Source organism: Momordica charantia (genome assembly GCF_013281855.1).
Source record: "Momordica charantia cultivar OHB3-1 chromosome 8 unlocalized genomic scaffold, Mcharantia_2.0 BLBB01000008.1, whole genome shotgun sequence".
In the NCBI taxonomy this organism is placed as follows: Eukaryota; Viridiplantae; Streptophyta; class Magnoliopsida; order Cucurbitales; family Cucurbitaceae; genus Momordica; species Momordica charantia.
Window position 1 is genome coordinate 5,444,571 of NW_028275166.1, and position 14,125 is coordinate 5,458,695.

At 32.4% G+C, this 14,125-nt stretch overlaps 2 protein-coding genes across 5 annotated transcripts; one reads left to right on the plus strand and one right to left on the minus strand.

Moving 5' to 3' along the window:
- The first annotated feature begins 992 nt into the window (after nucleotides 1-992).
- On the plus strand, nucleotides 993-1,579 carry LOC111013910 (B3 domain-containing protein At2g31420-like). The gene has a single exon (XM_022288461.2). It carries the CDS (start codon nucleotides 1,124-1,126, stop codon nucleotides 1,577-1,579), a length of 456 nt encoding a protein of 151 aa, XP_022144153.2. The 5' UTR covers nucleotides 993-1,123.
- Nucleotides 1,580-3,003: 1,424 nt separating this feature from the next.
- Nucleotides 3,004-9,615, minus strand: LOC111013967 (HAD-superfamily hydrolase, subfamily IG, 5'-nucleotidase). 4 transcript variants are annotated; one of them, XM_022288539.2, is made up of 17 exons: nucleotides 8,818-9,615; nucleotides 8,560-8,595; nucleotides 7,557-7,873; nucleotides 7,245-7,322; nucleotides 6,904-7,124; nucleotides 5,987-6,079; nucleotides 5,689-5,772; nucleotides 5,494-5,607; nucleotides 4,695-4,800; nucleotides 4,557-4,619; nucleotides 4,389-4,442; nucleotides 4,071-4,128; nucleotides 3,905-3,981; nucleotides 3,717-3,778; nucleotides 3,560-3,620; nucleotides 3,414-3,473; nucleotides 3,004-3,331 (listed from the first exon to the last, which is right to left on the minus strand). In XM_022288539.2, the coding sequence occupies exons 1-17, from the start codon at nucleotides 8,951-8,953 to the stop codon at nucleotides 3,146-3,148; spliced, it is 1,806 nt and encodes a 601-aa protein (XP_022144231.1). In that variant the 5' UTR covers nucleotides 8,954-9,615; the 3' UTR covers nucleotides 3,004-3,145. The 4 variants fall into 4 exon arrangements, with proteins under 4 accessions (XP_022144231.1, XP_022144230.1, XP_022144232.1 ...); XM_022288538.2 differs by having other exon boundaries at nucleotides 3,717-3,787; nucleotides 8,818-9,608; XM_022288540.2 differs by lacking the exon at nucleotides 8,560-8,595 and having other exon boundaries at nucleotides 3,717-3,787; nucleotides 8,818-9,600.
- Between the last annotated feature and the right edge of the window lie 4,510 nt (nucleotides 9,616-14,125).

Here is a 14,125-nt window from a genome sequence, read left to right on the forward strand (position 1 = left end):
TCTTTTTTTTATTTCATTAAATATTTTAGATGTGTTTTACCCTACATTTGAGTTTGATTTTAATTTGAATTAGGCTATTTTCATAAAACTTTAAACTTAGTACTACATATAAAAATAGATATTTATTTTGGCATTGGTGTAATTACCTGTAAACAAAATTAATTCAATTAAAATCTTTAAAATTTTATATTTATTCTATTTTAGTTTTTAAATTTACATTTCTTCCAGTTAAATAAAAAATTAATTTAATTATTGTTATTAAGTTTCAATAAATTATTTAGCAAAAACATTAATGTATAGTGTGTTTTCATTTATCTAATCAATATAATAAGGAGTTAGATGTTAAAATTTTGATTGGATTTAGTTGGTTCAATTAAATTCTTAATAACCAACAGGAGCATAGTGATAATCGGCATATGCCTCAAACCAAGAGTTTGTATTAAAAAAAATTAATTGTAAATAAATAGCATAAAATAAATAAATATTTTTCAATATAGCAAAAAAATAAAATTATACAAAATTAGTGTAATTCACATCTGTAATATATATTTACGCTTTAAGAAAATGAAAAGTTAAGTTACATTTTTAAGAATACATATTAAATTAAAAATTTCTTTAAAAAAATCCGCCTCCTTAGGTTCACACGGTACAGTAATTTATTATAAAATAGTCCGAATTTTGAGATTTAGTTTAATTTAGGATTTTATATTTCTGTAAATATCAACAATTATTCTAAAAAATACATAAAAAATAATCAATATTTCAACGAGTTTTATCTCTTCCAATTTCATTTATTTATTTGAATTTCAAATATGAAACATTTAATTTTAAAAGAATTCCCAGTTTCACGAGGAATTCCAAAACGCAAACAATATGAAATCCTACGAGGAATAGAACACATAATCTCATCTCTATTTAATGGAATGGAATAATCAAACTCTCATAATTTCATCACTCTCTCAATCAATTGAAGCTCTCAATGGCATCCGTATCAACAAGAAGTCGAAAGAGAAAGAACGCTCCTGCGAATACCGATATCGATAATAATGATATGCTGAATGTTAATAAAAATGATCAAAAGAAGCCGAAGTAATCAGAAGTTGTGTTTTCGTCAACAATCGAGATGCCAGCACTGTTAAGGGATCGCATCGCTGAACTTGGCGGCTACGACATCCAAATAGTGATCCAAAAGCGATTGCAGGACACTGACCTTAATCGGAACCATGGTCGATTGTCAATTCCGATTAAGAAGCTCCTTAATGATTTTGCTACAGAGGAGGAGAAGAAGGTGTTGGACCAACAAGACGAACATCAAAAGAACAAAAGTGGAGTGAGCGCGCTGATTCTTGATCCTTGTTTGCGAGAGAGCGCCATTCATGTGAAGAAGTGGAAGATCGGAAGCCGCGAAATCTACTGCTTGGTGTCTCAATGGAACGCTTTGGCGCAACAAAATTCCTTGGAAAGTGGAGACTACATCCAACTTTGGAGTTTTAGAAAGAACAATGGAACATCCCCACCTCAACTTTGCTTCGCATTGGTCAAGCTCGACATATCTGAAGGAATCTTTAAATTTTTATAATTTTTTAAATTTAATTATAGCTAGGGTTTTCGTACATAATATTCATTCTAGAGGTAGAGGTAACAATTTTTTATGTAAATATCATTAAACATAATACAACGCACTTATCAACATCGAATGGTATTTTCCTTTAAAAAAAAAAAAGAAAAGCCAATCCATTTCAGGGATTATCTGATTTCGAACAACACGAGTACTAGTATAACTGCACGCCTCCTTTGCCAACCCTTGTTCAAGCCCTTATTCGACTCTTTTCCAAAATTATAAATGCTCTTTTATATAAATATGTCGATTAAAAAAATGTTGTATTCATTGCTCTTATGTAAATATGTCAGTTAAAAAAAAAAGCTCTATCCCTCGACTATTTTTAAAGTCTAAGAACACATTTTATAAAATTAGAGAACAAACTTTGTAATTTATGCCTATATATTACATATGTGGGTTGAGGTCGAAAATAGGTGTTATAACAGTTAAGTTCACTTCATAAACTTTTTATATATATAAATCGGGGATGAGTGCCATAATTAGTTGAATTTAAGTTGGATCCACCACTAGCTATGAAATTGAATTGGTGATCCAAAAATAATGGCACGATCTTCACTTGAACAGAAACTATTGTCTCTTCTGATCAAGAAGTTGAAACTCGAGTTCGCTACGGAGGACGAGGCGAGGCGAGGCTGTTGAGCCAAGACGATCAGAAGAAGAACAAGAAGGGAATGAGTGTGAATATGTGATCATCATAGGAAGCCGCGGTGTCTAATGCTTGATGACTTATTGGAATTCACCATGGTTAAGCTTGGTATAGTGTGTATAATTTCGGATTTTATTCACTCGATGTGATGATGATTTAGATTTAGATTAATGAGATCAATTCTCAATCACACTTTATTTTTTTTTTTTTTATCTTTTAAGTACAACGTGTGGAAGTGAGAATTTGAATTCGACTTCTTGATTGAAAATAAATACGTTAACCATTTGAGCTATATGCTCATATTAACATCTCACGTTATTTATCACCACTAAAAATTTGACAATTCTTTATTTTATATATATTTTTTAAAAAATATCTTATTTTATGTATTTCTCTCTCCCATTTATCTTTAATGATACATACCTAGCCATGTAGAGCACTAGAGGTTTATTCATCTCGAAAAAATTTTCTATACTACGAGACTACCGTACTCCTTTTGTTCATGATTTCGTTTTTATAAATAATTTTTCAATGTTGGTGAACCTTACATAATTTTTAATACAATGCTGACGTGGCATGTAGTGAATGAAAGAAAAACTCATACTCCCGTAGTAGTTGGTGCTAGAAATTTTTGCATCTCATCTCCTCACCAGTCTATTTTACCCGAGTACGTTGATAATTAAAAAAAAAAAAACCCCTTGTGAACATAATTAATGGTAGAGATGTGGAAGAGAGGTGGTTGAAGCTAAAGTTGTATTAAATTAAAATGGTCAAAGTGCAATTATGTACTACAAATTTCATTAATCATAGCTTTCTTCCTCTGTTTTTGAGGAATTTAATTTATAAAGACAAAGGTTGGGGAGTTGTTAAACTAATTTTCACAAAGGGATGATCCCAAATTCATGGGGCATAAAATCTTCACTTGGCCTGTAATATTTATCTGGGGAGTAGAGGCTCAAGTTGGTCACTTGGCTGCTGTAAAGGCACGCAAATCTCTCTACCTGATGAGCAAACCTTGAGTTTTGATATCCAGTCTTCATCAGTTGTCCCCAAACCCCATGAAACTGCCATTTTCATCACTTTTTTAAGTTTCTTGCAAATTTTGGAACATAATACAGATGCTCTAAATCCGCAAGAACATCGTACCTGTTGGTGACATTCCCGTAGCACTTCTTGATGGCTCAGCCGCACTTGTTCTCGTTCGCTCTGTAAAACAAAACCAATGAAGCCTCATCTACGTGAATTACACTGTTTTCAGTTTATAGTTGAATTGTAATGGTAATGATCATCACCTCTAGCTGATGTAGTTTAGTAGATAATGTCTCCTTCTCGTCAGCCTCGACATCTTCAAACCTGTATCGAATGTTATAACGTCAATCTCGGTGAAAGCATTTTTTTAACTTTTGAGAGGAGTAGAACAAAATGAGAAAAGTCCAGAAGAGAGTTTACTTGAGGAACCACTTCAAATGATGTATTTTGTCTTCAATGACATCCCGCTCGTTTCTTAATAGCTGAAGTTGCTGCACAAGGTAAGAGTAAATATTACATGACTAAAAATATGGTAATTGATGCATTTCAGAAGTGGCAAGTTGGTCAATTCCACATTTCTTGTTTCCGAAGAAAAGGAAGGTGAAAACCTTGCGGGTATTCCTCAGCTCTGATAAGAGCTCGACCTCTCTTTCGAGCTCCGGAACAACAAGCATAGTCCTCCATCCTGCCCCAAACGACAAGTGATTATAACAAAAACACACAATTCACCGAACGAGATGAACCTGGAATAACAAAAGGGGGGGAGGATTATACCAAGAGCCTTTTTGCTTCGTAATATATCTCCATAGATGTGATCTCCAACATAAAGAACCTTAAAAGAAACAAAAACAAGAAAAGGGGGCAAAAGAAGTTGAGGCCAAGTACCAAGATTAAGCACAAAGAGGCTACTAAATAAAATTGTAAACAAATTATCTAATAAATGCAGCCCCATTGAACTCGTCAGATGACTTCTAAGAGCGCTGAACCAAAACAAATTGAAGTTAAACATGGAATAGACATGACTTGTTATGAAAAGTATTATGATTCTTTTTCTTCCAACCTATATACCTACTAGATAAATTAAGAGTTCACCTGTGAACTTGATTCAATGGAAAGAAGCTTATGCAGATGCTTGACATTGCCTCCCTGGAAGAATGCATGTCAAAGCAATCTAAATATCGTAATAAAAAGATAAGAAACAAAAATAAAAGGAGAACATGGCTTGTGAAAAAGGATCTAACTTGACAGAAGATCCCATACCTGAAAAACTCTGCAAGACTTGTCTACCTTCATCGGTGAAAATGCTAGTGAAGTGTTTCCCACCTTCATCAATTATTAAGGTTAAATTAAAGCCATAAACAAAATGCATTTGATGCTACCATACTTTACCAGGCTAACCTGAGGCATAGGCGAGCCATTATCCGTGTTAAGCAGCATTCCTGACTTTGCTTCAACCTCGAATAGATTGGCACGGTTGTCCTCGTGGAAAAATCCTGGTTTAGCACTGTTTATACAAATAATTGTTCAGAAAAAAGATTCAAGGGACTGAGACAACTAAATATATTTAGGAGTACTAGGTGCCTCACCCAATACAGCCTCCAGATATTGTTTCAAATTTTCAATTATAGACGCTAAGGCAATCATGGAGAAAAAGATTCCTAAACAATAATTCATATTGCTACTATATTCAAGTGTATGAAAACCAAGTCACGACAATATAACTTCGTTTCACCCATTAAAATTCCCTTTTTCTTTGAAATAATAGATAAGATGGGGGGAAAATTGACCATATTCAACTTTAGAGCCCACAGACATTGAATCTCTTCAATTTCATATCTTATTATGCTGTGAATAGAGCGAATTGGCAGCTAGAAAAGTTAACTTCTGAACATCATCATATAGGGACTAAAATTATTTCAGAGAAAGAGAAAAGGTAGAACAGGTTTAAAAGAGCTCCAATTATATCCAACATAAATAGACACCAAGGTAGAACAGGTTTAAAAGGACATTAAATAATGAAGCAAGAACCGTGAACTGGGAATAAAGAATGAAAAAACTTCAATGAAAGTATGTCAAGGTTCAATTTCATTCCACGAATTGATCAATAAAAGAGCTAAAACAATAACCAGCATCGTGTTTAATTGAACTAGTTTACCACAGACATATATGATTCTAGATTAGGATGTTAAAAGATAACCTGCCGGTGATGACAACATCGAAATACTGAAGCCAATCAAAATTGCACTTCTGATCACCATCCGCAGAAGAATTACAAAGGAAGTTCATCACAACGTTTGTATAGTCCCATAAGCTGCAATCATTATTTATTATTTCATAAGTCCTTAGGAACTATGTATGGCATAACAGAAGTAACAATCTGAAACTAATATACCTGTTTGTCACCAAGAAAGTAGAACGGCCAGAATCTCTGAGCATTTTAAGCATAGGCACAATTGAGGTATCCTCGTTGATATACCTAAGAAGACAATGCCAACGGTAGGGAAGAAAATAAGTTAATTCAAGATTTACATAGAGCAAGTCAGCATTAGAGATACCAAATCAATTTGCAAACCAATATGAATGAAGGAATCAAGAAATATTGGGAACCACTGTATAACAAAAGTTAAAGAATTTGATACTATTTGATCACTAGAGCATATTGTTAAGAGATTAGACTTTTCCATCCACACCTTTTAGGTTCTTTTGCAACCATTTGCTTCAAGGTCCCATCACGATGACACAAATCTACTGCAGCTCTAACATCTTTATACATCCGAGCATAACTGGAAGAACAAAATGAGAAACAATATACAGCAACTAAACAGATCAAATCAAGAACAGTACCACAACCCATATTTTTCTTCAAGTCTGGTGATAAGTTAATTAATAGAGTGCATAACAGCTATATCTCATACAAGTAGAATTCATTTAGTTCACCAAATACTATCTACCATAATATGTCTTTCATATAAGTTATCGTGCAGTTATAGTGTTCATCCCTGGTTAAAATGAAATCTTGCAATCATAGTGGGTTAACATGAATCATACAAGCATAAGATTGAAACTACTGGAAAAATTTATGTTAATATATTGATAAATGATTAAATTTGCCGTAACTCATCAGCATAAGCTTTTCGGTTCAGAAGTGATTTAACATGGGTATCAAAGTATAAGGTTCTGTATTCGAACCCCTCTAATATTGTCTTGCTTAATTAATACTAATAATTGAGGTTACATAAAATTGGAGTTAGAACAAATATATTTTGATCTTATGCAAATTTTCAAGCCCACGAGTGTTAGTGAAGGAGAGTGTTAAAGTAGTGATAAATAATTAAATTCGCTGTAACTTATCAACTTAAATTTAGGATTCAGCGGTGATTTAACTATTTATAAAAATTTGCTCTTAAAATGCTCTATACTAATTCATTTAATAAAATTAAAATTTACTCCTAAACCCAAGTTTCATGATAGAAATAACCACAAATGTAAAAGATAGAAACTTATACTGGAAGGTCTTAATTTATTACCTTCAAGATCGGACTAAAAATAAAAATATTCTAAAAAATTAAAAATAAGTAAAAAGTGTCAAAGCCATGTAAATTCTTACTCGATATCCTCAGGAACTTTGTCTGGATATTTGTCCTTAAAGTCAACCAATTGAGCAAACAAGTAGGCTTCAGCTAGCGAAAAAAGGGTATCAATGAGAGCATAGTCGGGTTCATCAAAAGAATCCCGTACTAGAGTATTTCCATAGGTCCCAACTTTATCTTCCTTGGACAACTCCTTGAAACCATGGTAGGCCACTTTCACATACTTGTGTCTATCCATCTGTACACAGCAATTAATTCAATCATTCGAGCCATTTCATTACAATTGAAATAAGTAAAAATGTGAAAAGAAAACTAGGCTGAAGGATAAATTAAGAGGGAAAAGGAAAAATAGTAGTACCTTCAAGATATTGCCTCTCTTTTTGTCAAGAACCAAACCTCTGACCATGTATTTCCAATCAAATGACCAATTCAGCAACTGTATAAGGTCAATATTCTTAACCAACGAACAAAATATTGCTACATGTCTCATAATTTTATAACTTTGTTTCAAAGAAGTAAATATAGACACTTAAATTGCCACAAAAGAATAAAAAGAAGTTACTACTAGAAACTCATCCACCAACAGAAACTTAACGTTAAAGATATGTTATCCTGACAATGGGAAATGAGCAGCTGCAGTAATTTATTTAAAACATAAAAAGAGACAAACCTCTTCAGAGTATCCCAAATCATAAACCAGCTTTCTTATTGTGCCTTCATATGCGAGGGACTCAAAAGTTTCTGGCTTGTATTGTGCCAACGTGTAATCCATGTCAAACCCCACCGCAACAATATTTTTCATATTCAAGGATCTATTGCAAAAGATTTGCTTTCCAATGCCAATTTTGCATTCAGCTGATGACGACCATATACATGGTTCCTGGCTATCCTCACTGTGGATAACATCCAGATAATTCCTTCTCTTGTCCTTCATGACAGTCCCAAGGTTCTCACCCATGGCATCAATTGCACGCAAATGACTTAATCCTGCCAGGGTAGTTTACAGGAAAGAGAGATGATGAGCTTGAAATTGAGGGCTAAATAAACAGTCCAGAAATGATTAATCTCTGATTTAATGTAAAACCAAGAAGTCAACGTCAAAACATAGAAGTATAAAAAAAAATCAATAATTTATGCTAGGAGTGAAATTCTGACTCTTGCAGCCGATAGTTTCAAGTAGATCCATGACCAGAGACAACCCGTAAATTCGTAATTGAACTCAAATACAGACATTCAAGATTGCTCTTCCTTGGAAAATAACAATGATAATAACTCCTAAACATAAATCTTTTCCAGCTATTAGCGGGAAATAGAAAACTGTACAGACAAGAATTCTTCCTCTCCCACGGACAGCCAAGCCTTCATTTCCTACCTCCCATTCTACTATTAACCAACGGAGCAAACATAAACCAAGCGAGATTCCAACTCCAACCAACACCCAAAATTCAACCCTCTCAAATAGCGGTCTTACGGGTCTTTACATCCCAAACCTGCAAACCTGCACTTCTCAATTCTTGAATGTTTTGCCAACTGAAACTTCAAATTCTGCCCCAAGAAACTGCTACATACATACATAATATACATAGATAATGATATATACATACACATAAACAAAGATACAGACACGGAGGTGCTTATACGTGAGAGGCCAAAGAGCAAACTGAATAACGAACCTGAAGCAGAATGTTGCCAAATCCCCAAAGGATATACTGAAACGTTAATACAAACAAGAGACACCAATGGAAATGAAGGTTGAGAAGGAATGTAAAAACAGAACGTTTAATTAAAAAGAACAATAAACGATACGTTTGAATAGACCCAATTCCGAGAAACTTATAAATGCATCACAAACGCAGAACCCAGCAATAAATATGCCACTTAAGCTCAATCTATGCAGGTAAGAAAAACGAAAACGAGAGAGAAAGACGAACCTAGGGTATGAATGCGTTTCGGTTGGCGGATAAAGCAATTGGGAATTCCGAGAAAATTTCGGGAGGATAAAGGGTAAGAGAATTCGAGCGAAAAGAAGGAGAGGCAGAAGGAAACCTGTCTCCTGGGAATTCGCATGGTGCATTTAAATAGGCATTTGGGGTAATTGAACCTTGTTTGGAAACCAGTCGTGGCGTTGGGGAAGGCCGAAGAAATAAGAAAGAAAAAAAATGGAGAATCAGATTCCGAAATAGACGCGACAGATGTTCGATTACGAGTTGGCGGAGAGAAGTTGCAGGGGGAAGAACAAATCTAAATTCCCAATATAAATGCCGCGAAAGAGAACACCAAACACAAACACTAGTGGCGCTTCAATTCGCAGGGAATTGGAATAATAATAATTCCAACCCAGAATTAAATTACTCATTGATGTTTGGAAAAAGGAATCCTACGCCTAATTTCGATTCTCTATCCACCGGAATTGGGCAGGATGCCTCGTGCTGTGATTGCTCGTTCCGGTTGGGGAATTTGAAGCATCTCCGAAGAGGAATGGTGGGTTCTCGCCACGTGGAACCGTCTGAGAGAGAGATTGTGGCTGACGATTGCTCTCTGATGGGACGGCGGCGATCACTTTCGCCGATGAAGGCGATTCGCAATTGAAGGCGAAGATTCAACCTCCATTTTCCCCCTTTTCAACCTCCTCTTTTTCTCAACGGGAAAATTTGTCACAATGCATAAATCTGGCGGGTAAATTGCTTCATGCTTAGCCAAAAGTAAAAAAAATTTAATCACACAATAATTGTCAAGAATCACAAAGATCCTTACCAGACCGAATCCCTACATCCGAGTGGAGAATTCCCATTTTAAACAAGTTCAATGTCAAACATGAAAGAAAAAAATTTCCCTACAATTTTTAGGGAAATTACAGTACAAGAATTTATTCGATAACTAAGTATGCATAGCTCAACCATAATTATGATATATCACGAATCAAAGGACTATCAATTCGGTTTTTCACTCTACAAGCTTTAGTTAAAAAATAATAATAATAAATAAGACTTTCCTCGATATATTTTATGCTATTTTATGTAATTGCCTCGAATCTTTTATCAAATAAACTTTTTTTTTTGTCTTGTCTCGTTCTTGATGTGTGTACTTGTTTTAGTTAAACTAATTCCTTTCATAATAATATATAACACTTTAATTATGAATTAAAAAAATGTTGACCAAGAACTTTAGTTGTTGGGAAAAGTAAAGGGAACAAAAACTATTTTGTCCACTACATATATAACTATCCCAACTCATACAAATATCGTTATTTTTTTAATACATTAAATTAGGGATATAAAAGTTTGAACATTCAACCTCAATGGAATTAGTAGATATGAATTACTGACATTAACTTATAAATTATGATATCATTTGCAATGATATATAAATCTCCCATCATAAATATTGGGATAACTATAATTTGATACTTGTCAAAACAAGCATAGTTCGGTAATTAGTATATACCTCCAACCATGAGGTTGTGAGTTTAATCCTCACCTTCACATGTTATACTAAAAAAAATACTAAAAAAAAATACTATAATTTGATACTTATTTAAGCATCTTGTTTCCTACTTATTTAAGATTATTATATTAGTGGGATTGTAACTGGCAAGTAAAAGATTCCCACCTTTCCAACTTCCTTATTAATAAATTATGCACGTTTATTTGCAAACAAAAATAATATTATTATATTCTTAAAAATATAAATAATTATATTGTCAATCTAAAGACTAAGAAAACACATATTATAGTCTTAAAAATAGATGATTTTATCTTCCATCTCATAATTATTTAACTAAAAAAGTATTATAAAACAATATATTTTTTAGTTAAAAAAACAATGTTGTAATCATTGTTTTTAATTTTATATGAAAACTAAACTATTTTTAGTGCAGTTTTCTTATCTGACATACTATAATTAACTGTAATGTTTTTTTAACCTAAAAACGATAATTTTATTTTTTAAATTAAAAAATTACATATTTATGATACCCTCAATAACTAAATTGTTACCAATTTAAAAGTACAGGGACTAAATCGTTACAAATTAAAGTTCAATGACTAAATTGTTACTTTAGTGAAAGTACGGGGACCAAAAATGTTTTTTAACCTATACTTTAAATGGTGTATTTGAGAGTGATTTTGGCATGCTTTTGTCATTGTCAAAATTACTCATTTTCCATTGATCATATTTGGTAAATTAAAAAATTAATTTTAGGACAGCTTAAAATCACATTACTTGGATGACATTTCTGGAAAATCAATTATACTTAAATCTATTTTTTTCTTCAAAATCACTCATTTTACCATCACTACCAAACACACCCTAAATCAATTTAGATTAGAAGAATAAGAATAACATTTGACATATTGATTCAAAGTAAATTTTAAAGAATTTAGAGAGAATAGGTTCAAACCATGATGGCCATTTAGAGAAGAATAATAATAAGGTAAGAGCATTTTGATTATTACTAATTTGTTTCTTTCACATAGAACCATTCACGCTAGAACCACGTGAGAAACAACATTTCCTCTCCCAACCAATTTAGATATAAAACATATATCATTAACAAACAAAAAAAGTTGGAGTTTCAAATCTCTATCCTCGCATCGTTCAACTCGAAAAAGAAAAAAAAAATTCCCTCCCACCTTATGAAGTTGACCCTATTTCTTAATTTGTTCATCAAATTAAAAATGCATGTAGAGTTGGTTTCAAAGACCGAGTCTAACAAATAGTACCTTCGTTCATTGTTAAAGCCTCGACCATGTCTACATTTAGGCGCTATCCTCACACAGTTAATTTTTTGTTAATAATTTAACAATAATCTAAATCAATTTAGATATTTTCTAAGGTCAACATTGTCAATATTTATAGGATTACATCTCAAAACTAAGGTAGGATCCTTAATATTTTTTTAAAAATTTAAAAGATTAATATTTTTGAGTTAAATGGTAAATGTTTATTTTTAACTTGTAATTATTTTATGAAATTTGCAAGTGGTCACTACAAATGTGTTAGGTGATCGATCAAAATTAAAAATTATTATAGTGTATATGATTGTTATAATTTCAATAGTTTAAGAGTTTTTTTGCAATTAAAAAAATATCTATTATACATTTTGATTAAGTGGGTTTAAGTTTCCTATTCAGATTTATGGGTTTAAAAGAAAGAGACTGAATGTTGAGAGCTTAAAGTTTCCATTTGTTTTTTATGTCTCCAATTTAGATTTATATGATGAAAAGCCTAGCTTTGAGACTTAGGGTTTTCTTTTTACTCCGATAAATATTAGTACTTACGCTATTAGAGTAGAGATCAATTCATCATTATATTGTTTAATTTGGTAAAAATCTATTAATCGAGATAGAGATCTATAGGATACCATTGTTGTTCAATTAACATATCACAATTCATAGCTTCTTCATTATTGTTACGTTAATGATATACGAAGATACTTCACTTTACATCAAAATTTGTCACCTATCTAACTATGAATGCACATTAAACCAACCTAGTTAAGATTAAACTTAAAAAGTTAAATAAATCTGAAGGAAGTTAATGATATACGAAAATACTCCACTTTACATCAAAATTTGTCACCTTTCTAACTATGAATGAACATTAAACCAACCTAGCTAGGATTAAACTTAAAAAGTTAAATAAATCTAAAGATTCCTTCAGATATGTCGAGCTTGACCAATGCGAAGCAAAGATGAGGGGTGGGTGTTCCACTATTCTTTCTAAAACTCCAAAGTTGGATGAAGTCTCCACTCTCCAAGGAATTTTTTTGCGCCAAAGAATTCCACTGAGACACCAAGCAGTAGATTTCGCGACTTCCAATCTTCCACTTCTTCAAATGAATGGTACTCTCTCGCAAACAAGGATCAAGAATCAATGCGCGCACTCCATTTTTGTTATTCTGATGTTCATCTTGTTGGTCCAGCAGTTGCTTCTCCTCCTCTGTAGTGAAATCGTTGAGGAGCTTCTTGATCGGAATTGACAATCGACCGTGGTTACGGTTGAGGTCAGTGTCCTGTAGTCGTTTTTGGATCACTATTTGGATGTCGTAACCGCCGAGTTCAGCGATACGGTCCCTCAATAGCGCTGGCATCTCGATTGTTGACGAAAACACAACTTCTAACTGCTTGTGCTTCTTTTGATCATTTTTATTAACCTTCGACATGTCATTGTTATCCGTATCAATTTCAGTATCATTATCAGGTGAGTTCTTTCTCTTTCTACCTCCTATTATAACAGATGTCATTGTTCTTAGAGAACAAATGACTGGTGAATGGAGAATGAAATTATGAGAGTTGGATTATGATTAAATAGAGGTGGGATTATGTGTTCTATTCCTTGTAGGATTTCATATTATTTGTGTTTCGGAATTCCTCGTGAAATTAGGAATTCTGATAAACATGAAATGTTTCTTATTTGAAATTCAAATAAATAAATGAAACTGGAAGAGATAAAAGTCGTTAGCTTTTAAAATGATATTTTTCCAAATGGCCGTAATTAGAGGCAACACACAAACTTTTTATTAAACAAAACCTCAAAATTCGACGATGTTATTATGAATTTCTCTCTCGGATTTTTTTTAATTTTTTGATCGCTGATTGTGATTATCCCGTATGAACCTTCAAATTAGATTGAAATATGCATTTTTTTTTCTGATTGGTTCATCATTTGAACCGTATTTAGATTGAACTGTTGGATTGGTCCAGGGCTTGATCAAATCAATCAAATATAACAATATATTGTATATTTATATTATAATTACTTCGTATTGAGTATTATTTTTTTCTATTCTCATTCCTATAAATTTTAAATTAATTTTCTTTTATATTCTTATAGTAATACTATATAACTAAATTTTTTGACAACCTTTCGAAAAACAAACAAAAAGATACAAAATAATCCAACAAAAACATAAATTATATAATAATAAAAATATTTAAATATTATTTAATTGACTGTATTTTCAAAATATCTATTTTTACTTTTTACTTTTATTCATTTTAGTCACAGTGTTCATTTTTATTCCTGTAATTTAAAAAGTGGTCATTTTGCTCTATTATTTTTATTTTCATCTTATTACTTTTCATCACAATTTTGCATGACACCACTCACTCAATTTACTGAAATGTAGTCCATAAATTTTGTATTAAGCAGTTTTCATTCGGGATGAAATTTGTGTTATAATTTTTTAAATGTGAACTAAATTGGTCATTTATTTTAAAGTTTAGTATACAAGAACCA

What these genes read in the sequence shown, in the direction of transcription:
- LOC111013967 (XM_022288538.2), bottom strand. Translation starts at nt 8,953, where the DNA reads ATGCGAATTCCCAGGAGACAGGTTTCCTTCTGCCTCTCCTTCTTTTCG. An exon ending in ACTTTCTTGGTGACAAACAG is followed by an intron (nt 5,608 to 5,688) that starts GTATATTAGTTT and finishes TAATGATTGCAG; the next exon opens with CTTATGGGACTATACAAACG. An exon ending in CATTTGAAGTGGTTCCTCAA is followed by an intron (nt 3,621 to 3,716) that starts GTAAACTCTCTT and finishes CATTCGATACAG; the next exon opens with GTTTGAAGATGTCGAGGCTG.
- LOC111013910 (XM_022288461.2), top strand. Translation starts at nt 1,124, where the DNA reads ATGCCAGCACTGTTAAGGGATCGCATCGCTGAACTTGGCGGCTACGAC.